The 24888-nt window shown below is 40.0% G+C and overlaps 2 protein-coding genes across 3 annotated transcripts in view; both read left to right on the forward strand.

The window, feature by feature from the left end:
• Window positions 1-12866, forward strand: part of LOC110509572 (transportin-1) — a 72474-nt gene extending 59608 nt beyond the window's left edge. Inside the window, exons 21-25 of one of the 2 annotated variants that reach the window (XM_021590529.2) lie at window positions 2744-2819; window positions 4075-4174; window positions 4356-4430; window positions 5053-5192; window positions 9009-12866. In XM_021590529.2, coding sequence (XP_021446204.2) covers window positions 2744-2819; window positions 4075-4174; window positions 4356-4430; window positions 5053-5160 — 359 coding nt within the window. In that variant the 3' untranslated portion in view covers window positions 5161-5192; window positions 9009-12866. Of the gene's footprint in view, window positions 1-2743; window positions 2820-4074; window positions 4175-4355; window positions 4431-5052; window positions 5193-9008 lie in introns of those variants that run through there. The other variant, XR_002471448.2, reaches the window with a different exon arrangement.
• A 5378-nt stretch (window positions 12867-18244) lies between these two features.
• The window catches only part of LOC110509573 (FCH and mu domain containing endocytic adaptor 2), a 96714-nt gene continuing 90070 nt past the window's right edge, over window positions 18245-24888 (forward strand). The window contains exon 1 of the mRNA XM_036968253.1: window positions 18245-18448. Within this exon, the coding sequence (XP_036824148.1) occupies window positions 18416-18448 (33 nt within the window). The 5' untranslated portion in view covers window positions 18245-18415. The remainder of the gene's footprint in view (window positions 18449-24888) is intronic.

The raw sequence follows: 24888 nt of genomic DNA on the forward strand, positions 1-24888 counted from the left end.
CACGTCATCACGCACAGCCTGTTATCCGCAACGTTATTTTCTATGCACCACGTCATCACGCACAGCCTGTTATCCGCAACGTTATTTTATATGCACCACATCATCACGCACAGCCTGTTATCCACAACGTTATTTTATATGCACCACGTCATCACGCACAGCCTGTTATCCGCAACGTTATTTTATATGCACCACGTCATCACGCACAGCCTGTTATCCACAACGTTATTTTATATGCACCACGTCATCACGCACAGCCTGTTATCCGCAACGTTATTTTATATGCACCACGTCATCACGCACAGCCTTTTATCCGCAACGTTATTTTATATGCACCACGTCATCACGCACAGCCTGTTATCCGCAACGTTATTTTATATGCACCACGTCATCACGCACAGCCTGTTATCCGCAACGTTATTTTATATGCACCACGTCATCACGCACAGCCTTTTATCCACAACGTTATTTTATATGCACCACGTCATCACGCACAGCCTTTTATCCACAACGTTATTTTATATGCACCACGTCATCACGCACAGCCTTTTATCCGCAACGTTATTTTATATGCACCACGTCATCACGCACAGCCTGTTATCCGCAACGTTATTTTATATGCACCACGTCATCACGCACAGCCTGTTATCCACAACGTTATTTTATATGCACCACGTCATCACGCACAGCCTGTTATCCGCAACGTTATTTTATATGCACCACGTCATCACGCACAGCCTGTTATCCACAACGTTATTTTATATGCACCACGTCATCACGCACAGCCTGTTATCCGCAACGTTATTTTATATGCACCACGTCATCACGCACAGCCTGTTATCCGCAACGTTATTTTATATGCACCACGTCATCATGCACAGCCTGTTATCCGCAACGTTATTTTATATGCACCACGTCATCACGCACAGCCTTTTATCCGCAACAAGTCAATTTGATGGAAACGCATCACTGGTGTGGAAATGCGCGTTTTTATGCAGATTTTATAATATTAGCATGAGAATCTGTCGCCAATTGGATGGAAACCTAGCTATAGACTAAGAATCTTGGAACGTTTTTTTTAAAAAACCGAGCGAACCCTGTAAGTGTACAGTCTTGGCGTGATTAACTGACATGAATTGATTCTATTGTACCTGTGGTTGTCAGCTTTTTCTAGCTGTATTTCCATTGAAGTGAAGTTGAAGTGTTGAGCAGCATCAGTAGCTGACAGTGAGGCCTTAACTGAGACAGATGAGTGTCTCCCAACCTCACTTACAGTTAAACGCTTAAAGAGTTCATAGGGTTAATTGAATGTTTACCAAACACTCGGATAATAGTAATGAATAATAATAACTAGTCTTTTTTGCTGATTGAGGAAAGAGCTAATCCCACCCTAAACATTTTTGTGGTGTTATAGCACCTACACTTAGCAAACGAACCTTCGGTTACACTCTGCTCTTATTTAGACGCTCTATTGGAATTATAAACTGTGCTTGGGAAAGCCAAAATGGCCAGTTGACATAAACTAGAACTACTGAGCCAAAATGAGGGTGAAGTGTAACCTGCTTAACTAACCATACCAGGAAAACTAGGGAATTTGTAGATGTTCTGTTTGTCAGTTTATTTGTTTTTAGTTACTGTTTTTTTTATGTGAATGCATATCTGCCAATAGATGTTGAATGTTGTTTAGTGAAAGGATGGCAAATGTTTGATGCAGGATACGTGATGGATTGATGGAGCCCTAGCACTATGATGTTGAGCTCTGACCACTGCCATTCTATATTAGTTTGATAAATTGAAACATAAATCTCTTTGTTTCCATTTGGTTTCCCAATCTCAATTTTTCCCCTAACCAATCAAAACATTCAGAAAAATGTTAATGTTGATTATCTTATACCTCACCAATTTGATCATTCAGAGCACAGTTAATGTCACATCAACACGAAAATTGAGGTGGATTGGGTTTGAGGCCATATAACTCCTCCCCTCCACCCTCATTTGAAACTAATCAGCCTATCCTGCACTGAACTTGATTTCTAATGAGCCTATCATCTGCTTTCTGCATGTCTCATTGGACTGTTCATAAATGCCTGTTTTCTTAATGAGAATGTTGCATAGTTTTGTGTCTCTTAAACGTAGGTCCTCTCTGCCTCTTCATAAGAACCTGCTGTGCTGGATACTAGTCTCCTTCCATGTAGTTGGCTTGGAGTAATGTAATTTCTTTACAACCAAAAGAAAAAGTTTGTTTCTTAAGGAAAGATTAACCTTTTTGTGAGTTTAAGGGAGAACCCTATGAAAGCTCAATTCCCAGATACCAACTTTGAGAGGAATAATAACCTTGTAAACATTCCATGCTGGCAGTTAACTAATGACTTCACATTTACACTTTTTTTTTTTAGTTAGACGAAGATCATTAACATTTTGGAGAGAGGAGTTTGTTGCAAGAGGCCATATTTCTGACGTCATATTTCTGACGTCCGAGGTCCGAGCAGGCTTGTTGCCGTTTGATTGTGTCGTCAAAGTGTTCTCCCTTAAATTATTTTTTTGTTTTTACTATCTTAAATTCCTCCCAAGTAGTGAGTGGGGCTGTAATAATCAACACTAGTGAATTCTTCTGTCTATTATCATGCACAGATTCTGTTGATTTATGTTTCTGAGTTTTCTTTATTTTTTCTTTTTTTTTCTCCTCATTGCTCATGTCTTGGTTGGCGTTTGGTGGTGTATATCCGTGATTGCGTTACCTTAGCAATAACAATTGGTCGTCTTGGTTACGTTTGTCCTCAAGACGTGGCACCGATGCTACAGCAGTTTATAAGACCCTGGTGTGTATTTTTCAATATTTTATTTTATTCATTTTCTCTGGGTCTGTCGCTCCCTGTCCTGTCATTCTCGCTTTCCTTTCCTGTCTCTCTCTTTTTCTCTCTCTTTTTCTCTCTCTTTTTCTCTCTCTTTTTCTATCTTTTTCTCTCTCTCTTCCTCTTTCTTTCTCTCTCTTTCTCTCTCTTTCTCTCTCTTTCGCTCTCTTTCTCTCTCTCTCTCTCTCTTTCTTTCTTTTTCTCTTTCTTTCTAAAATAAGTATTTTCTGTTTCTCCTGAATCAGTCTGTAAGCATTGCCAACCATGTGACTGACTAATCCTGTCCTCTTTTAGGTCCCCTCAGTCTGTGATTTATTTTTGCCTCAGTAGCACCTTCATGTATTTATTTTACTTTTTTTGTTGTCGTTGTTAAATGTCGGTGACTACTAATTAGTGCATGGGATCAGATTGTCACATGCCTGCTGGTTCAGAAAGGGAAAACAAACGGATTCCCAAAAATTCCAGACGCATTCCAAAAAAATTCCCGAAAGCATTCCCAGATCCAGATCATTCCCAAATCCCCCCTCTCGTCCAATAGTCCCTATACGTGCTTATCCCAGAATTCCTCAAAACTTCCTTTAAGAAAAAAATGATAGTAAAGGCTTCCCTGAATGCCATATCGGCCAAAGTGAAGTTATAAAGCAGTTTTAGTGACTCACGTGTAAGTGAATAGAGTTAAGTGCCTTCACACAGTCTCAGAATGACAGGTTTGTTTGATCTGCATGCACAATTCTGATACTGTTTTAGATAACCTGAGAGAAATAATTTTCTCTCCACAAGAATGTGTTGTACCGAACTAAGTAGTCTTTGTAAAAGTACTTCCAGTAGTATCAAATCTTTGAAAGATCTAAAAGGTCGTAGATTGAATTAACATGTATAGAGTAAAAATGGCAAGTTGACATTTAATGTACTATAGGTTATATTTATAAAAATGTTTACAGTAACATATAATCAACATACCCTTTGAGGCAATATGTAGTATTTTTATATTTTAGAAGGTATTTTACTTATACATGACATTTCATACGGAATTTGTTTTTGAATTGTGTTAGAATGTATTAATGGAAAGTAATAGTAATATGGCATACCTGTACAAGTAAGTTATTGAATGCAGTCAATGGTAACTTCAGAGTGCTATAAGGGTATTGAATTGTAATTCTATGCAGTACTTAAAGGCAGCCCTTCTGGCCTGGTGTAAAAACGTGGCTGTTCCTGTTGGCAGGTGTACCTCTTTGCGTAACATAAGAGACAATGAGGAGAAAGACTCGGCGTTCCGAGGCATCTGCACTATGATAAGTGTCAACCCAGGAGGAGTTGTGCAGGTGAGGCCGCCTAGGCAACGCTGCCCTCTTGAGGATAACGTATGAACTGCACTTTTCATGGCCCCATCAGTTGAGGACTAAGAAAAAATAGGAACTGCATTACTGTTTCGATGGCCCCATTTCGTGAAGGACGTTAGTTGTAAAACTTGTCTCAAGCCAGACTTTTTCTCATTTCCTCCAGGATTTTATATTTTTTTGTGATGCAGTGGCCTCATGGGTAAATCCAAAGGATGATCTGCGAGACATGTTTGGCAAGGTAAGAACTGATCGTGACTTTGGCCTTTTTCATTTGGGCAAAATTCCGTCCACTCTCTTCCGTGACCCGGAAACTTGTAAGTGGTTGAGGAGAGTGTCAATTTCTTAGTAGGGTGATAGCCTTGATAGCCAGTCCTTTTATGGAAGAGTTTTGACATCTGCCACACCCCCTTTGAAGCAGTTGTTTTCTCGAAGGAGAAAAGTATGCAAACGTTTAAAAATTATATCCTACTTATACTTGAATCTTTAACATTTCTTGCACAACTAGCTACATTAGTTTTGACTTTACACATTCATTTTGGGATTCCACCCCTATAAATGTAATTTATGACGCGCGAGTGGAGTTATTTCATACAAGCGCATTTTCGTCCACGTTCCTTCACATCGCCAACTCTCCTCGATTACCTTTGACCTTTTTCAAAAGGAGGCGAGCGTGGAAGGAGGAGAGAGGACGCAGGAGTTAAACCTTTTCTCAATTGGAGTTGCTCATGTGCCATGGGCCAAGACTGAGTACCTTTGTGTGAGAAAGGAGAAGATGAGATTATCCTGATGCACAATGTGTGTGTATGCATGTGCGTGCATAGCTTTGTGCGTACATTGTAATTATGTGTTGATATTTTCAGATCCTCCATGGGTTCAAGAACCAGGTGGGCGAGGAGAACTGGGGGCGTTTCTCAGACCAGTTCCCTCTGCCTCTGAAGGAACGACTGGCAGCCTTCTACGGGGTGTAACGCTTTCCATAGGAACAGGCCTGTTCAAGGGGGTACGTCGCGCATTCATGTTTAAAAATGGTTGAAAATCTAATTAGAGCTGAGATATTGGATCTAAGGCATTTTCGAGTCTCAGTTTGTCATCCACCTTATTTGAGCAAAACGATAAAGCTAGCAAAATTATGTTGATATTAGAGGTCGACCGATTATGATTTTTTTTTAACGCCGATACCGATTATTGGAGGACAAAAAAAGCCGACACCGATTAATGTCTTTTTTTTTTTTTTTTTTTTTGTAATAATGACAATTACAACAATACTGAATGAACACTTACTTTAACTTAATATAATACATCAATAAAATCAATTTAGCCTCAAATAAATGAGACATGTTCAATTTAGTTTAAATAATGCAAAAACAAAGTGTTGGAGAAGAAAGTGCAATATGTGCCATGTAAGAAAGCTAACATTTAAGTTCCTTGCTCAGAAAATGAGAACACATGAAAGCTGGTGGTTCCTTTTAACATGAGTCTTAAATATTCCCAGGTAAGAAGTTTTAGGTTGTAGTTATTATAGGAATTATAGGACTATTTCTCTCTATTCCATTTGTATTTCATATACCTTTGTTCTTATAGGCACTTCAGTATCGCCAGTGTAACAGCATAGCTTCCGTCACTCTCCTCGCTCCTCTGGGCTTGAACCAGGAACACAACGACAACAGCCACCCTTGAAGCAGCGTTACCCATGCAGAGCAAGGGGAACAATTACACCAAGTCTCAGAGCGAGTGACGTTTGAAACACTATTAGTGCGCACCCCGCTAACTAGCTAGCCATTTCACATCACATCGTTACACCAGCCTAATCTCGGGAGTTGATAGGCTTGAAGTCCAACTGCAGAGCTGCTGGCAAAACGCAGTAAAGTGCTGTTTGAATTAATGCTTATGAGCCTGCTGGTGCCTACCATCGCTCAGTCAGACTGCCCTATCAAATCATAGACTTAATTATAACATAATAACACACAGAAATGCGAGCCTTAGGTCAATTATTTGGTCGAATCCGGAAACCATCATCTCGAAAACAAGACGTTTATTCTTTCAGTAAAATACGGAACTGTTCCGTATTTTATCTAACGGGTGGCATCCATCAGTCTAAATATTCCTGTTACATTACACAACCTTCGATGTTATAGCATAATTACGTAAAATTCTGGAAAATTAGTTCGCAATGAGCCAGGCGGCCCAAACTGTTGCATAAAGACTGACTCTGCGTGCAATGAACGCAAGAGAAGTGACACAATTTCACCTGGTTAATATTGCCTGCTAACCTGGATTTATTTTAGCTAAATATGCAGGTTTAAAAATATATACTTCTGTGTATTGATTTTAAGAAAGGCATTGGTGTTTATGGTTAGGTACACGTTGGCGCAACGACAGTCCTTTTTCGCGAATGCGTACTGCATCGATTATGTGCAATGCAGGACACGCTAGATAAACTAGTAATATCATCAACCATGTGTAGTTATGTTTAATGCTAGCTATCAACTTACCTTGGCTTCTTACTGCATTCGTGTAACAGGCGGGCTCCTCGTGAGGCAGGTGGTTAGAGCATTGGACTAGTTAACCGTAAGGTTGCAAGATTGAATCCCTGAGCTGACAAGGTAAAAATCTGTAGTTCTGCCCCTGAACAAGGCAGTTAACCCACCGTTCCTAGGCCGTCATTGAAAATAAGAATGTGTTCTTAACTGACTTGCCTAGTTAAATAAAGGTTCATTTTAATCGGCGTCCAAAATGACCGATTTCCGATTGTTATGAAAACTTGAAATCGGCCCTAATTAATTGTCCATTCCGATTTAAGCGGTCGACCTCTAGTTGATATACAGTGCCTTCAGAAAGTATTCACACCCCTTGACTTTTTCCACGTTATGTTGTGTTACAGCCTGAATTTAAAATGGATTCAATTTAGATTTTTTTTGTCATTGGCCTAAACACAATACCTCATAATGTCAAAGTGGAATTATGTTTTTTGACATTTTTACAAATTAATTTAAAATTAAATGTCTTAAGTCAGTAAATTCATGTAAATAAATGTCTTAAATCAGCTTAAATTCATGGTTAAAAATGTGCTAAACAAGTCACATAATAAGTTGCATTGGACTCACTCTGAAATAATAGTGATTTTTGAATGACTACCTCATCTCTGTACCCCACACATACAATTATCTGTAAGGTCCTTCAGGCGAGCAGTGAATTTCAAACACAAAGAACAGGGAAGCCTGTACAGAATAACAATACACAGATATAGACAGTTGAAGTTGGAAGTTTAGTGTTCTTCAAACACGCCACAAATTTCTTGTTAACAAACTATAGTTTTGGCAAGTCGGTTAGGACATCTGCTTTGTGCATGACACAAGTCATTTTTCCAACAGTTGTTTACAGACAGATTATTTCACTGTATCTCAATTCCAGTGGATCAGAAGTTTACAATACACTAAGTGCCTTTAAACAGCTTGGGAAATTCCAGAAAATTATGTCATGGCTTTAGAAGCTTCTGATAGGCTAATTTACATTATTTGAGTCAATTGGTGGTGTACCTGTGGATGCATTTCAAGGCCTACCTTCAAACTCAGTGCCTCTTTGCTTGACACCATGGGAAAATAAAAAGAAATCAGCCAAGACCTCAGAAAAGAAATTGTAGACCTCCACAAGTCTGGTTGATCCTTTGAGCAATTTCCAAATGCCTGCAGTTACCACGTGTACTTTTGTTTGTACAGATGAACAAGTATAAACACCATGGGCCCACGCAGCCGTCATACCGCTCAGGAAGGAGATGCGTTCTGTCTCCTAGAGATGAATGGACTTTGGTGCGAAAAGTGCAAATCAATCCCAGAGCAAAAGACCTTGTTTACCCGTTTCCTCCAGAATTTCCACAAGTATCAATATCCACAGTAAAATGAGGCCTATATCGACATAACCTGAAAGGCCGCTCAGCAAGGAAGAAGCCACTGCTCCAAAACCACCATAAAAAAGCCAGACTACGTTTGCAACTGCCCATGGGGACAAAGATCGTACTTTTTGGAGAAATGTCCTCTGGTCTGATGAAACAAAAATAGAACTGTTTGGACGTAATGACCATCGTTATGTTTGTAGGAAAAAAGGGGTAGGCTTGCAAGCCGAAGAACACCATCCCAACCGTGAAGCACGGGGGTGGCAGCACCATGTTGTACTTTGCTGCAGGAGGGACTGGTGCACTTCACAAAATAGATGGCATCATGAGGCAGGGAAATTATGTGAATATATTGAAGCAACATAATAATGACCTGGGGCTGTTTCTCATGGTTCGTTCTAGGCCCCGTAGATCCAGTGAAGGGAAATCTGAACGCTACGGCATACAATGACATTCTAGATGATTCTGTGCTTCCAAATTTGTGGCAACAGTTTGGGGAAGGTCCTTTCCTGTTTTTGATTTGACAATGTCCTCGTGCACAAAGCGAGGTCCATACAGAAATGGTTTGTAGAGATTGGTGTGGAAGAACTTGACTGGTCTGCACAGAGTCCTGACCTCAACCCCTTCAAACACTTTTGGGATGAATTGGAACGATGACTGCAAGCCAGGCCTAATCGCCCAACATCAATGCCTGACCTCTCTAATGCTCTTGTGGCTGAATGCTAGTCCCTGCAGCAATGTTCCAACATCTAGTGCAAAGCCTTCCCAGAAGAGTGGAGGCTGTTATAGCAGGAAAAGGGGGACCATTTCCATATTAATCCAATTAAATTTTGGAATGAAATGTTCGAAGGATCTGCATGTGTGGGGGATGGGATTAAAGCATATTTTTCTATTAATATTGGTCTCCCTCTGTCTCTCTCCTACCAGGTCATTCATTATGGGAGACGACGGATTGGAACCTCTTATACCCAGGGAACATGTTACCCTTTACTGGGGGTAGGGTCTGTCAGCTGGGGAGGGAAGGGGGTGCAGACCGTGACCCCTCCTCAACCTTCTGGATGGGCGGGGTGGGAGGGAGGTGTTAGCCAGCCGAGGCACTCACCGCCCCCCCACGCAACAGGCGAGGGGGACATGGGGACCGGTGGGCCAAATTTATCAAGGGATGAAAAATGTATTTAATCATTTCAACATCACAATCAGTAATGAAAAGATGTCAGCTTAGCTTTTTGTTTCGTCTCTTTTTTAAACATTTTCTTTCATCCATGCTCTCCAGCGACGTTAAACAAAACAAAAAATACGGGGATAACTTTTGTTTAGTTGTGTTAAAATCATGGTTTTATATTTACAGAGGGGGTAGTGCTGATTTGAGGGTAAGCAGTCAGTGAAGAGCTTTTTAATCAATACGTATCGGCTGGAAAGTGTCACTCAGGGGAATGGGGAGGGAGGGTCTTGGTGTAGAACTAGACTGGAGGATACCAACCATAAAATGTATGTAGGGGTGGTTAAAAAAAATCAGGAAGTTGCATGGAAATGTTGTCAATGGTCTCAAAGACAACATAGTATCCTCAACAGCCAGGACGGCTGCTAGCCAAACAACAGCAGCAGAGGGTATTTGAGTAAAGTAAATGCTGATACTATCATTAATTTCAAAAATCGAACCAGCAAGTTTTTCTTTTTTCTTTGGGAAACAGCCTCTACATATCTTAGAATAAGAATAGCATGTATTTTCTTGTAGTCATCAAAGTAATTACATTGAGTTAATAAAACATCTTGTCAGTGCATATTTAGAGTAATATCAGAGTTTAAATCTTTATAGGCAGGTCAGAAGTTGTGTTGCCTAGACCAGTCAGTCAAACGCACATCACAGACAGAAGTGCATATGATTTTTATTTGTTGTGGTTGAAAAGTGACTTGTCTTAAAAACAGGAAATAACTAAGTAGCATGCTTGCGTCAAAGTTGGAAGTGAGGACAGTTGGTGTACAACGTTAGAGTGACGTCAGTGTGTGGCGTCATCGGATAGTTGTGGTATTTCTTGTGTAGCCCTGTGATGAGGTTTCTTAAACAACCATGTAGTTTCTTGTTTTTCAGGTTTTTATCCCTCCACCACCCCTTTGTTTACCAGAGGCTTTCCCGTCAGTGTCTAGCATGAACCAGGTTTAGAAAACATACAAGTCTGGAAACTACCTTTTTTTATATTCTCATCTAGTTGAATCCATCTAGCAGGGTTTTGGTTGTGATTCTAAAAAGAGACCGTGAACACTGCTTCATACATGTCATAACTTTAAGGTCAACTTTCTCAGGCTGCCTCTGTTCTGTGCTGTGGAAGTGACGTGTTCTCTGCATGCATGGACGTTTTACTAGCGGCCATAATATCAGACTCTTAGATGCTTACCTGACTCATATTGTTTAAAATCTCAATTTCCATCTTTCTCACCTTTCCTGAAAACAAAACTTTGTATCGTGGAGACGTATTTCTAACCTTATCAGAGGAGGGAGGTAGGGAGCGGGGTAGAGAAAAGGCATACAGGGCTTTGGCTGAACGTGTTCCTCCTTTGTTCCTTGAGTATTACTACTGGGACTATGGCACTCTTGATAGCGTGTCTGTCTCTGACCTTGGTTGGTTGTCGATCCAAAACTCAACAGCAAGCAAATCGTTGTTTTAAATGATATATATATATATTTTTCCTTGTACTGTTTTTTTCTGTTATTGTGGCTTTGCTTTTTGTTTTAAAAGCACGACCTTTGAGGATGATTGTAATGACCGTTTTGAATGCAGCGTACTCTAATGCTTGATCCCTCGCGTGTTGGTGGCCCTTTACTTCCCAAACCATTTAGTTGACGTACAATATTGGACCTCGTATCATACATACCTGCAGGAGCATTTTATTCCCCCTTAACCTTTTACCCGTAGCCCACATCCAAATGTATTATCTTGTTAAATACTGTGACGCTTGACCTACTTTTGGTTCCTTTTTGTTTTGGAGTGTTATTGTTTTTGACAGAAGTCTTGAAGTCGTTGATTGCCTGATTTTATCCCATGGTTGTCAGAGATTGGGTAGGGGAGAAAGCATCTTTATGCCCAACCAACTAATCAGATTCACTCTGTAGGTGAGTGTAATCATTTTGTAGTATTTTTGTCCCCCTTCACAAAGAACATTGGAAGCACTTGTTCAAACAGACTACACATACACATACTTTAGTAGACCCACACATTTACGTACTCATAAAGTATTCATTTACAGGAGACTTATAACACTAAACACCTCATGTATTACTTCACTGGGTATTCGATATGGTATAGTCACTTCTAAATATATATATTTTTAAACTTGTTGGTGTATTTGACCTGTTTTTAAATATACAATTCTCAATATCAGAAATGCTCTAAAAGATAACTGGTGTACGTAAACTAAGCCTGGATATGAAGTACTGCAGATATAGCCACAAACCCTTTCCAAAGCCAACAAACTAAGGTTGTTATTATTATTATTATTATATATTTTGTATTGTTATTTTTGTAACTTTGTATTGATGGGAGGTTTTACTCATTGGTAACATGTAGTTAATAGGACATTTTAACACTAGTAAAAAAAACAAAATGATGGGGTATGTCAAGTTAGATCCAAACTGGATTGTTCCTTTTCACTTCACCAGGCTAATAAGACATCATGGGATATATGGAGGCACTTGATTCTGTAGTTGTTTTTGTGCCATGTCTGTTGTGTCCTGAAGTTGAAATTAATTTAGTTTTTGTCACATTCCAGGTGTTTGGCATGTAAAAAATTGGATGAGGCATGGCTTGATTGGTTTCGTCCTACCACTACTTGTCACACTGAATTTAAAAAAATACAAACATAGGAGGGCCGGTTTCCGAGACACAGGTTAAACCTAGTGGTGGACTAAAAAGCATGGTGAATGGAGAATATCCACTGAAGTATTTGTTTAGTCCAGGATTTAGCTTTATCTGTGTCCCCCGCAGAACCGGTGTGCTGTGTGCTGTTTTACCGATATTGCCGCTGCTATGATGTAGTTTCTTTACTTGAATATTTGTTTGTAGTAACCTCAGGAGGTTATGTTTACCGTTATTTTTCTTGTTATTTTCCAAATGTATGCCTTTTTTCCATCTCCCTTTACCGATAAGAGATTAGTAAGCCTCTCCTGCTTTAACCCTTGAATACAGAGCATATACCTGTCCATGGGTGTTCAGTTCACTGTGTTTTGATATGTGTGCTAGCTCACCATTAAGACACAGACTTACACACACCCAGAGTCAGTGTCAAAGAATAATTGTACAGACACAGACATTCAAATTGACTTGTAACTTTGAGGAATATGAAATTAGGAAGAGAACTTGCACATAATTATTGCAACTGTGGCAAAGTGATTGTAAGACATTTTTAGGTGGTGTTAAAATGTAATATGTACATGACGCCTTGATAACAACTGGATGATTTTGATGGTGATTTGTAATGATGGTGATTCATAATGTTTTCCAATAATGGAAGAAAGACCTTGGACATTAAGCGAAAAACAAATAGGCTTACAGCTTTGTTTGCAAATTGAGGTCTTTCATTTTGAAGAAGCGAGGAGCAAAAATAGCTTTATTGAAAAATCTTTTTACAGCACCAACCAACCGCAGTAGAATGTCTCATTTAAAGAACACCTCTAACAATAGCCTAATTCATTTAGCCATGAGAGAAAAAAAACTTGACTAGAATTTCTCCCAAGTCTGCCTTCACCCTTTTTGCTGAATAATGTAAGAAACTAGTGATTTTATTTAGATACAGTACCAGTCAAAAGTTTGGAAACACCTACTCGTTAAAGGATTTTTATTTATTTGGACTATTTTCATTCATTGTAGAATAATAGTGAAGACATCAAAACTATGAAATGGCACGTGGTCATGTAGTAACCAAAAAAGTGTTAAACAAATTAAAACATTTCAAATTGTTTAAAGTAGCCACCCTTTGCCTTGATGACAGCTTGACACACTCTTGGCATTCTCTCAACCAGCTTCATGAGGTCGTCACCCTGGAATGCTTTTCCAACAGTCTTGAAGGAGTTACCACATATGCTGAGCACTTGTTGGCTGCTTTTCCTTCACTCTGCCGTCCAACGCATCCCAAACCATCTCAATTGGGTTGAGGTAGGGTGATTGTGGAGGCCAGGTCATCTGATGCAGCACTCCATCACTCTCCTTGGTCAAATAGCCCTTAACACAGTCTGGAGGTGTGTTGGGTCATTGTCCTGTTGAAAACAAATGATAGGCCCACTAAGCACAAACCAGATGGGATAGCGTATAGTTGCAGAATGCTGTGGTAGCCATGCTGGTTTAGTGTGCCTTGAATTCTAAATAAATCACAGACAGTGTCACCAGCAAAGCACCATAACTCCACCACCTCCATGCTTCACGATGGGAACCACACATGCAGAGATCATCCGTTCACCTACTCCGCGTCTCACGCGGCGGTTGGAACCAAAAATCTTATATTTGGACTCATTAAAAGGACCTATTTCCACTGGTCTAATGTCCATCACTCATGTTTCTTGGCCCAATCAAGTCTGTTCCTCCTCATTGGTGTTCTTTAGTAGTGGTTTCTTTGCAGCAATTTGACCATGAAGGCCTGATTCATGCAGTCTCTGAACAGTTGATGTTGTCTATTACTTGAACTCTGAAGCATTTATTTGGGCTGCAATCTGTGGTGCAGTTAATTGCAGATTTGAGGCTGTTAACTCTAATGAACTTATCCTCTGCAGCAGCGGTAACTCTGGGTCTTCCTTTTCTATGGCGGTCCTCAATGGAGCCAGTTTCATCAATGCGCTTGATTGTTTTTGCGACTGCATTTGAAGACTCAAAGTTCTTTCAATTTTCTGTATTGACTGACCATGTCTTAAAGTAATGATGGACCATAGTTTCTTTTTGCTTATTTGAGATGTTCTTGCCATAAGATGGACTTAGCCCCATTTGGTAAGAGACCATCTTCTGTACACCACCCCTACCTTGTCACAACACAACTGATTTGGCTCAAAAGCATTAAGAAGGAAACAAATTCCACAAATCAACTTAACAAGGCACACCTGTTAATTGAAATGCATTCCAGGTGACTACCTCATGAAGCTGATTGAGAGAATGCCAAGAGTGTGCAAATCTGTCATCAAGTCAAAGGGTGGCTACTTTGAAGAATCTCGAATTTAAAATATTTATTTAACACTTTTTTTCTGTTACTACATGATTCCATATGTGTTATTTCACAGTTTAAGTCTTCACTATTATTCTACAATGTAAAATGTAAAAATGAAGACAAACTTTTGACTGGTTTCTGTAAATGCTGATGAAATTCCCAGTGCAGTCAAACTTTATTTAACTGTTTTATATACACTATGAGACTGGAATAATACTGTGAAAATTATAATGCCCTTTTAGTGCGAGAGGTTTTTGAAAAGGCCACCTGAAATTTCAGCCTGTTTTGGTGGGATGGAGTTTTGACCTTCCATGGTGACATCACCATGAGGTAAATTAGCTAATAGACCAATAAGAAAGAGGGTTATAATAAACCTTTCTGCCAATAACAGCTAATTTTCAGTTTTCCCCTCCCCACTCCCAAACAGTCCAAGCAACATTTTTGCTTGAGAAATCGATCTTTGCTAAGAAGCTATTTTTGTTTATTTTGGACCATTTTAATTGAAAGCGTTGGGCCAGTAACTGAAAGGTCACTGTTTTGAATCCCGAGTCGACTAGGTGAAAGATGTCTGTGCCCTTGAGCATGGCATTTAACCCTAATTGCTCCTGTAAGTCGCTCCGGATAAGCGCGTCCACTAAATGACTAAAATGTACTTAATTGTTTCCCAGAAATGATTTGATAGTGAGATAAAAACAGCTGCATTGGACCTTTTTTTAAAGGTAAAATAATTTTCGGGGCCACCAAATATTTTGGATCATGCAAAGAATCTATATTGTACTGTAGTAATTTTGTAATGACATTTGTATGATGTGATGGATGTTAACGGTAATCACTGCTTGGATCTGTACATAGTTGAGAATAAATTGTTTACATAAGTCTGGGACTGCTCTTTTCTGTTACTTTAGTGTTAGTTTTTTAAATGCACTTTAAATGCACTTTAATTTGATCTAATGGTTTTGAACCTGGTAAACATCAGGTCGGATAGACCAGTTATCGATTACCCCCATTGACCCCATACTTTCATCCACCATAGACAATTAGAGGCGAGGTGATTGTCTGACGGCAGTGTAATGTCCCTATGGAGGAGCCCGTTGCAGCCTAGTGTATCCAGATAAGTGTGTTAATGGGAACTACATAGCTACGGAAAGACCTTCCACTCTTACATAGCATCACCAGTCTTAAGACTTTCTCTTAGAGCAGTGTTTCTCTATCTCCCATTCATGCGATAATGACTGAACAATAGTTAGTAGTTGACAGGCACCGAGAGGTCCACCAAAGAGAATAGCCCACATGACACAGAAAAGGATTGTACTAACTGCCCTGAAGGAGGTGAAATGAGATACCCAGTGGTTCTAATGTTATAAAACATTTTTGCATAGCCTGGTATCCTTGCCCACAGGCTGATAGTCATCACAGCAATATAGAACATTAAAATACACTGAAAATAAATATAAATGCAACAAGTAAAGGGTTTGTCCACTGTTTCATGAGCTGAAATAAAATATCCCAGAAATGTTCAATATGCACAAAAAGCTAATTTCTCTCAAATGTGCAGAAATGTGTTTATATCCCTGTTAGTGAGCATTTCTCCTTTGCCAAGATAATCCATCCACCTGACCAGTGTGGCATATCAAGAAGCTGATTAAACAGCGTGCTCTACGGACAACGAACACAACTGGATTTTATCAATGGCAATTTTGAATGCACAGAGATACCTTTACAAGATCCTGAGGCCCATTGTCGTGCCATTCATCTGCCACCATCACCTCAATGTTTCAGCATGATAATGGCCATCTCGCAAGGATCTGTATACATTTCCTGGAAGCTGAAAATGTCCAAGTTCCTCCATGGCCTGCATACTCACCAGACATGTCACCCATTGAGCATGTTTGGGATGTTCCAGTTCCCGCCAATATCCAGCAACTTCACACAGCCATTGAAGAGGAGTGGGACAACATTCCACGGGCCATGGAACTTCAGAGATTTTACATTATACGTGGAATTAAACAAGGATGCCAAATTTCTCCTTATGTATTGGTCACAAGTTATGGCACTTCATATAAATAAGGATAGTTTTAGGGGTATTCGGATACAAGACAAAGAGATACAATGTTCACAATTGGCTAATGATACCACAATTTTTTTTAAAGATCATAATGAAGTCTTCAAAGCTATTGAGTGCATTAATGCCTTCTCACATGTATCTGGTTTATCTCTGAATATTAGGAAATGTGATTTATTTGGGTTGAAAAGATGTGGCTTAAACTCAGTATTTAATATCCCTGTAAAATATGTGATCACATATCTTGGTATTAAAGTTAGCAAAGATCAAAAAGAAAGGGCCAACTTAAATTTCTCTTCTATTGTAGAGAAAATTGGAAAGAGATTTAACTCCTGGTTATTAAGAGATCTTTCTTTATCTGGACATGTGCTTTTATCAAAATCTGAAGGTCTGTCCAGATGAGTTTACACCTCCCTTGCCTTAGATGTTCCTGTCAGTAACTAAAATGGTTGATACTAAATGATTTAACTGCATATGGAAGAATAAACCTCATTATTTAAGAAAAGCGGTAATATGTAGCACCCAAAGTGAGGGAGGGTTGAATGCTCTGAATTTTAAAACCTCTAATATAATCTTTAAGATCCAATGGATACAAAACTATTTAAGAAATAAGGATTGCATTTGGAATATAATCCCTAATTTAATATTCCAACAGATTGGTGGTCTAGAATTCTTACTCAAATGCAATGTTGATATGGGTAAAATCCCTATTAAGCTTGCTAACTTTCATAAAAAAGTACTTCTAACTTGGAACCTCATGTACAAACACAATTTTTCCCCACATAGGTATACATTCTGGAATAATAAAGACATAAAATACAAAAACAAGTCTTTATTTTTCAAGAACTGGTTGGACAACAACATTATTTGGGTTAAACAATTATTGAATAATGGCCAACTATATGATTATCAAGAATTCTAGGAGAACACACAATATTACATTCACTCCTGAGGAGTATCACATTGTTGTTAGAGCTGCCCCTAAAGGTGCTTTTCTTCTTTTAGGAGAATATAACAATACTCCAAGTGCAACTGTTGAGGATTTTGTAGCCTCAATACAATTAGAAGGAATTTACATTTTAAACTATAAATGTAATAACATGTATATAAGGAACTATGTCCCTCTGCTAAAATGTACTGGAATGCAGCCCTAGGACAAGTAAACTGGAACAAAGTTTTGTTGTTGTCTGGTAAGTATTGTATATCTAATAAGGTGAAAGAAGTATCCTACAAACTCATTCATAGAATCTACCCTGTAAAGACCTTTTGTTATACACAGATTTAAAATAGCTATTGACAACAAATGTGTATTTTGTGGTTGTGACCCTTCAGAAACTCTAGACCATTTATTTTGGGACTGTTCTTATGTCAGAAGATTTTGGAGTGAGTTAGATTTTATTTTATAAGAAACGACTATTAATGTTAATCTGAGAGACTCTGATATGTTTTATTTTGATCCAAATGATATGGAACCTGATTTAACTTTCCTTGTTAATTTGTTCATCTTTCATGGAAGATTCTTCATCCATAAAATTAAGTGGGCAGAGAACAAACCCCTCTTCATATGATTTAAGATAGAATTTAAATATTATTTTGAAATTATCAGTAAATGTAAAAACAAAAAAGCAATACGCACCATAAAACAATGTAACAAATTGAAAATTAATATTGATATGTAATACCACTGTTAGGTTTATGTACTTTAGCTTGTATATTTCTGGGGGGGGGGGGGGGGGGGGGTTGTATTTGTTGTGTTCATAATAATAATAAAAAAACACACAAAAACGTGTTCAGTATAATTCTAGAACCCATTCTAGAATATCAGTGCAGAACAGAAACTGCTGTTGTTTTTCTTCCCACCATGGGTGGCGCTGTTTTCTTCGTCTGAATTTTTGGAGGAGAAAGATTGAATTCAGTTGCCTTTCGCTTCCTAAAGGAGGTGGAGTCTGAGGTTGGGGAGGGAGAAGAAAGAGGAGCGTAGGGAAAAGGAGCAAAAGGCAAACAACTGAAACGGAGAACGGCGGAGCAATTGCCTGAATTTAAATTAAACAAGAATATAGTTGCTGAGAGAAAAGAAGAAGAAACCAAGATGATAACGCCCTACTTCCTAGAGAATTTCTGGGTAGGTTCAGCTTTTTTTTTGGCCGGGATAGTAGGCTAAATTGTTTAGCTCAAGTCCCACAGTCCCGCAAGTGGATGTGACAAAGACATATAATATAATATATATATATATATATATATATATATATATATATAATATATTATTCGCTTCAACCAGATTTATGCGGGATCTTTCCAGTGAAATTGAAGGATCTGGGTCAACACAATGTCACCCCCGCTACTTTTCTCGGCGAATATTATTTTGTCACCCCGGGGATTGGGCCTCTGAATGATATCTAACATGACCGCTGAATTGAATCCACCTCTTGTGCAGTCAATTGGCTGTAAAGGAGTGTCTTGGAATGTTTATGGTCTTTCCCGTGGAAATGATTGGACCTTTGTCATTGTCATTCACAATCCCTACTCGTCAGTTTCTTCCATACTGATGTTTCAGTGAGTCCAGATGTTTTAATACGTTTGATGCAGGCTTATGCTAACTAAGGTGCTACGTGGTTGCAACATTTGTCTGAGTAAGAATGGTTACAATGTTGCAGTTTCCGTTACTGTACTACGTTGAAACATACTGAATTCTCCCTGAGCGATCGGTTCTGTTTTGACGTGGCCACATTGTGACTGAAGCTAGTTCAATTTAATCGATTATGAAGGCCTTTCCCATAAGGTCCACAATGTTTATTTTGCATCAAATTGTATTTGTCACATGCGCCGAATACCACAGGTGTAGACCTTAAAATGAAATGCTTACTTACAAGAAAGACCTTAACCAACAATGCAGTTTTAAGAGAAATAAGTGATAAGTAAAAAAAATATAAGTTACAAATAATTAAAGAGCAGCAGTAAAATAACAATAGTGAGGCTATATACAGGGGGTACTGGTACAGAGTCAATATGCGGGGCACCGGTTAGTCCAGGTAATATGTACGAGTAGAGTTATTAAAGTGACTATTCATAGATAATAAACAGAGAGTAGCAGCAATGTAAAATAGGGGTTCTTGATGATTAGCTGTTCAGGATTCTTGTGGCTTGGGTGGAGAAGCTGTTAAGAAGTCTTTTTGACCTATACTTGGCGCTCCGGTACCGTGCTGTAACAGAGAGAACAGTCTATGACTAGGGTGGCTGAAGTCTTTGACAATTGTTAGGGCCTTCATCTGACACCGCTTGGTATGGAGGTCCTGGATGGCAGGAAGCTTGGCCCCAGTGATGTACTGGGCTGTTCGCACTACTCTCTGTAGTGCCTTGCGGTCGGAGGCCAAGCTGTTGCCATGCCAGGCAGTGATGCGACCAGTCAGGTTGGTGCAGCTGTAGAACTTTTTAAGGATCTGAGGACTCATGCAAAAACCTGCTCCACTACAGCCCCATCGATGAGAATGGGGACGTGCTTGGTCCTCCTTTTCCTGTAGTCCACAATCATCTCCTTTGTCTTGATCACATTGAGGGAGAGGTTGTTGTCCTGGCACCACACGGCCAGGTCTCTGACCTCCCTATAGGCTGTATCATCGTTGTCGGTGATCAGGCCTACCACTGTTGTGTGTGGGGGGGGGGGGACTAGGGTGATCTGCTTGAAACATATTGGTATTACAGACACCGTCAGGGACAGGTTGAAAATGTCAGTGAAGACACCTGCCCGTTGGTCAGCGCATGCTCATATTACACTTCCTGGTAATTAATCTGGCCCTGTGGCCTTGTGAATGTTGACCTGTTTAAAGGTTTTACTCACATCGGCTGTCGAGAGTGCCATCACACAGTTGTCCAGAACAGCTGATGCTCTCATGCATGTTTCAGTGTTACTTGCTGCGAAGCGAGCATAGAAGTAATTTAGCTTGTCTGGTAGGCTCGTGTCCTTGGGCAGCTTGTGGCTGTACTTCCCTTTGTAATGTGTAATAGTTTGCAAGCCCTGTCACATCCGCCGAGCATCGGATCCGGTGTATTACAATTAATTCTTAGTCCTGTATTGACACGTTGCCTGTTTGATGGTTTGTCGGAGGGCATAGCGGGATTTCTTATTAGCTTCCGGGTTAGAATCAATGGCTTCTGGTTGGGGTATGTACGTACGGTCACTGTGGGGACAACGTCATCGATACACTTGTTGATGTGGTGTACTCCTCAGTGCCATCGGAAGAATCCTGGAACATATTTCAGTCTGTGGTAGCAAAACAGTCCTGTAGCTTAGCATCTGCTTCTTCTGACCACTTTCTTTATTGACAAAGTCACTGGTGCTTCCTGCTTTAGTTTTAGTTTTTTTAGTAGTCGTTCAATCTTCTCTGTGTAACATTTGGGATAGTGGGACAATTTGGAGTACTACAGATTTCTCATCCCTTGATTGAGGTACGTTTTCCGAGCCATATCTCGCACCCGCTCCGCAGTGTCCTAATTTAAGCAAACGGCCTGTTTTACCATGTCGTGCAGATGAAAGCAAGCGTAAGGTGTTGGATCTGCTGGCTACCCCCCCCCCCCCCCTTGCCTACTGTACATCACACACATATACAGTAACCCTACCATAACATGACATCAGCATTTCCCTGTTGAAGGGCACAGACGGACAGTGACAGTGCATGTGGTGTGTAATCGCTGGTGTTTGGGGCCATAAGGAAGTAGCGGCCAGGGTGCGTCCCCTCCGTTCTCTTTCATAACAATCACAACAGTCAGCTGGACTAACCAGACCCAGAAATGAGGTCCTGCTGAGATGGAGCAGTACAGTGGAGAGGAAAGAGGCCAGAAGTCTGGGATACAACACTGGTTAGCCTAGTCTGTGATTCAGTAGGTTGATATCGGCTGTGACTGGTTGAACGCTATCAATAAGGCTTCATTGACAGTAGAACTCATCTTGATGAAGATGTAACACACACACACACAGCATACTTTTTGAAGACCTTTGATATATATTTTTATCTACTAGAGCAATGGGTATATGATACAAGGAAATTGGCTTCGGAGTGAAGAGCACAAAGTGTATTTTTACCCTGCCATATGATAGTACAAGGAGAGGAAGGAGGAGGATGACTGTGTGCCTACACTAAGAGTAGCTACACAACTGATTGTTCACTTTCAGTGGTGGAAAAAGTACTCAATTGTCATGTAAAAGTAAAGATACTTTAATAGCAAATGACTCAAGTAAACGTGAAAGTCACCCAGTAAAATACTACCTGAGGAAAAGTGTAAAAGTATTTGGTTTAATTAAGTATCAAAAGTAAATGGAATTGCTAAAATGTACTTAAGTATAAAAAGTACAAGCATAAATCATTTCAAATTCCTTATATTAAGCAAACCAGACTGCACAATTTTCTTTTGTTATTGACGGATAGCCAGGGGCAGTGTGTGAATTGGACCATTTTCCTGTCAAAATGTAACAAGTACATTTGGGAAAATGTATGGAGAAAAAAGTACATTATTTTATTTCGGAATGTAGTGTAGTAAAAGTTGCCAAATATATAAATGGTAGAGTACAGATACCCCCAAAAATGACTTACTGTAAGTAGTACTTTAAAGTATTTTTTACTTAAGTCATTTATACAATTGATCGCTTTCAAGTCACTCGACAATTGGACTAATCTTGATGTCTAACATGCGGTCTAACATGCTGACCAGACCAGACTCGTCGCGTGCTCGAGTGTTGCAAAATAAATGTACACATACATGTTATTCAATCATTGCACCCACACTGCTCGCGAGCGTCGGCGTGGCCAGGCGCTAAATAGAAATCGCCTCTATTTGTGACGCTCAACACGCTGCAAGTCCGGCCTCTCCCATCTCCTCATGTTTTTAGAAGCATATACCCACGTGGGTGATTGTAGCATATAACCCCGGTAGGTTGTAGTAATGCTGTAAAGTTGGTTGCCAACTGGCATATTAAGTCCAAAATAAGTTAAAGAAGCCTGAGGAAGGAGGAGAGATGATGAGAAAAAAACGGCAAACTGAATTCCTATCTGTGGATGAATGCTTTTCGACCTGTCCGCACACACTCGTCTGGTTTGGTCAGCAAGTTAGGCACTATCTCAGTGCTAGAGGCGTCACTACAGACCCTGGTTAGATTCCAGGCTGTATGACAACCGGCTGTGATTGTGAGTCCCATAGTGCGGCGCATAATTGACCGAGCGTCGTCCGGGTTAGGGTTTGGCCTGGGTAGCCCTTCATTATAAATAAGAATTTGTTCTTAACTGACTTGCAAAGTTAAATAAAGGCTAAATAAAAGAGAAAAAATATATATAGGCCTTGGCTAAATACCACCACTGATTTCTTGAAGAATTTTTTAAATATATGTTTTGATGTACTTCAACTTACTAGACTAGAGAAACCGGTATATGATGGTAGGAAATCAGGTTTAGAGAGAAAGAATGAAGACCGCAAGGTGTCTTTTTACTCTGCCACATCACAAGCACTCTGAAGTTCAAGGTTTATTTCTGAGGTTGAATGGCTTTGATTATGTCTTGCCACACAATCAAAAGAAACCGACGCCGGTTCAATTAATTGAACTCCATGTATTTTTAAATGTTTTTTTTGCGAGCCCAACGTGTCGTTTCTCTAGAGAGAAATCAAATCATTTACAAGAGAAATCAAGTCATGAACTATGTGGGATGCTGGGCACACACACACTCTCTTACACACACACACACAGATATTTTCACCGACTCTTGCACATCATCCATCCATGCAAATGCCCTGAATTTCAAAATGTTGACATGGCAGCATCTCTTCCCTCAGCTAAACAAACAAGTGTTTTAGGAATGCAGGAAACACAGTGTAGTGTCTACTGTGTCACTGCTATGCTTCCCATTCAATGGATTTGCTCCCCATTTTAAATGAGTATTTCATATTTTCTACCCAACAGTCAATAGTATAGTACAGTTGCAGCTGTACTGAAACAGTACAATATTCAGTATTGTTTGCGGTCTACTGTGTTTGTTTGCATGCATAATGCATTGTGTTCATGTACAGTAGGCTCCATATAATCCAGGAGCGTATTCAATAATGTTCAGATAGACATGTATTGTGCAGAACAGACATGGCTCTCTTATCGTGTGGAATAGCTTTGTGTCGGCTCTAAACATTAGATTTCTGTCTGCTATTTCAATGTCTCCACCTACTGAATGTGACTGTACCCCAGGCCAGGCATATAGCCTACTGCCCTCCAAGTGAACTGTCTGTCAGTGGATCAGCAGGTTGGGTTGAGAGAGCACTGTAGCTCTCTAAACCAGTGTTGTGTGGAGGCAGGGCTTGTGTCTGTCCCCCTCAGCGTTTTATGGGACAATAAGATGGCACCGCGATAAGCAAACAGTGTTAATAGAGCAAACAGCCCTGGGACATATTTCTTATCCCTGTGGTGAGGAGCTTGTGTGTTTGTGTGTGTGTGTGTGTACTAGTGGAAAGGGAAGGGAGCTAGTGGGAAGTTTATTAGACCACACACCAGGAAGGAGAAAGCTGTCCTAGGGACACACATATCCACATAATTCGTACACACTGAAACACACCGAGAATGTTCTAAAAAAATGACTTGACATTTGTTTGGGTTTTTACTTTGATTAGCCTCAAATGTAGTTTCAAATCACTCTATCCTTCCAATATGTGATGAAACATGGTGAGATGAGACACCGGGCCTAGTAACATTACCATAGCTTCTGCCCTCTCCCTCACTGTAAAGAGCCACTGTCCAAAAATAATAAATGGCTGTCTTTGTTTGTCTTGCCTCTTATTTGTTTTCCTCCGCTGAGCGTTGAATATGAGGTCATCACAAAATGTCATGCTAGATAGAGGATAGCTCCTAACTCCGACCCCTGACTCTCTCGCTCTGTGGAGAGGAATATAGGAGAATTTGTTGTTGTTTTGTTTTGGGTTATGGCCATGAGATTCAGTGTTGAGCTCATCAGAGATGGGCCCAGCCATATGACAGTTGGAGGAATCTTTTCTTTCTCCCCTGGTATCTGGGGTTGGGAAGAATAGGTCAACATTGAGTTGGGAAACGTGGGTTCCGCAGGGAACGGCTACTCTTGAGTTGAGTCAATTTAGATTTTGCCTCCCAAATAAGGCCCAGAGTTTTTCCTCGTCAGGTCACATTGTCAGGAAAACTCCTGGCCCTATAGACATTTGTGCTTGGGAGCAACTTGGAAAGGCCACTATTCCTCTGCCAACAGAATGCTTGATTATGAATGGGGTGTGGTGGTGACAGCAGTAAAATATAGGTCTAGAATGGTAGTTGCTTGCCTCGCAGCAATTTCTGCAGGCTCTTGTTTTGTCTAATCCTGATTATTGTCCAGTCGTGTGGTCCAGTGCTGCAAGGAAAGACCTAGTTATGCTACAGCTGACCCAGAACAGAGCAGCACTTTTTGCTCTTAATTGTAATCAGAGGGCTAATATAAATACTATGCATGCCAGTCTCTCTTGGCTAAGAGTTGAGGAAAGACTGACTGCATCACTTCTTCTTTTTATAAGAAACATTGTGTTGAAAATCCC

Source organism: Oncorhynchus mykiss, chromosome Y (assembly GCF_013265735.2).
Source record: "Oncorhynchus mykiss isolate Arlee chromosome Y, USDA_OmykA_1.1, whole genome shotgun sequence".
NCBI lineage: Eukaryota > Metazoa > Chordata > Actinopteri > Salmoniformes > Salmonidae > Oncorhynchus > Oncorhynchus mykiss.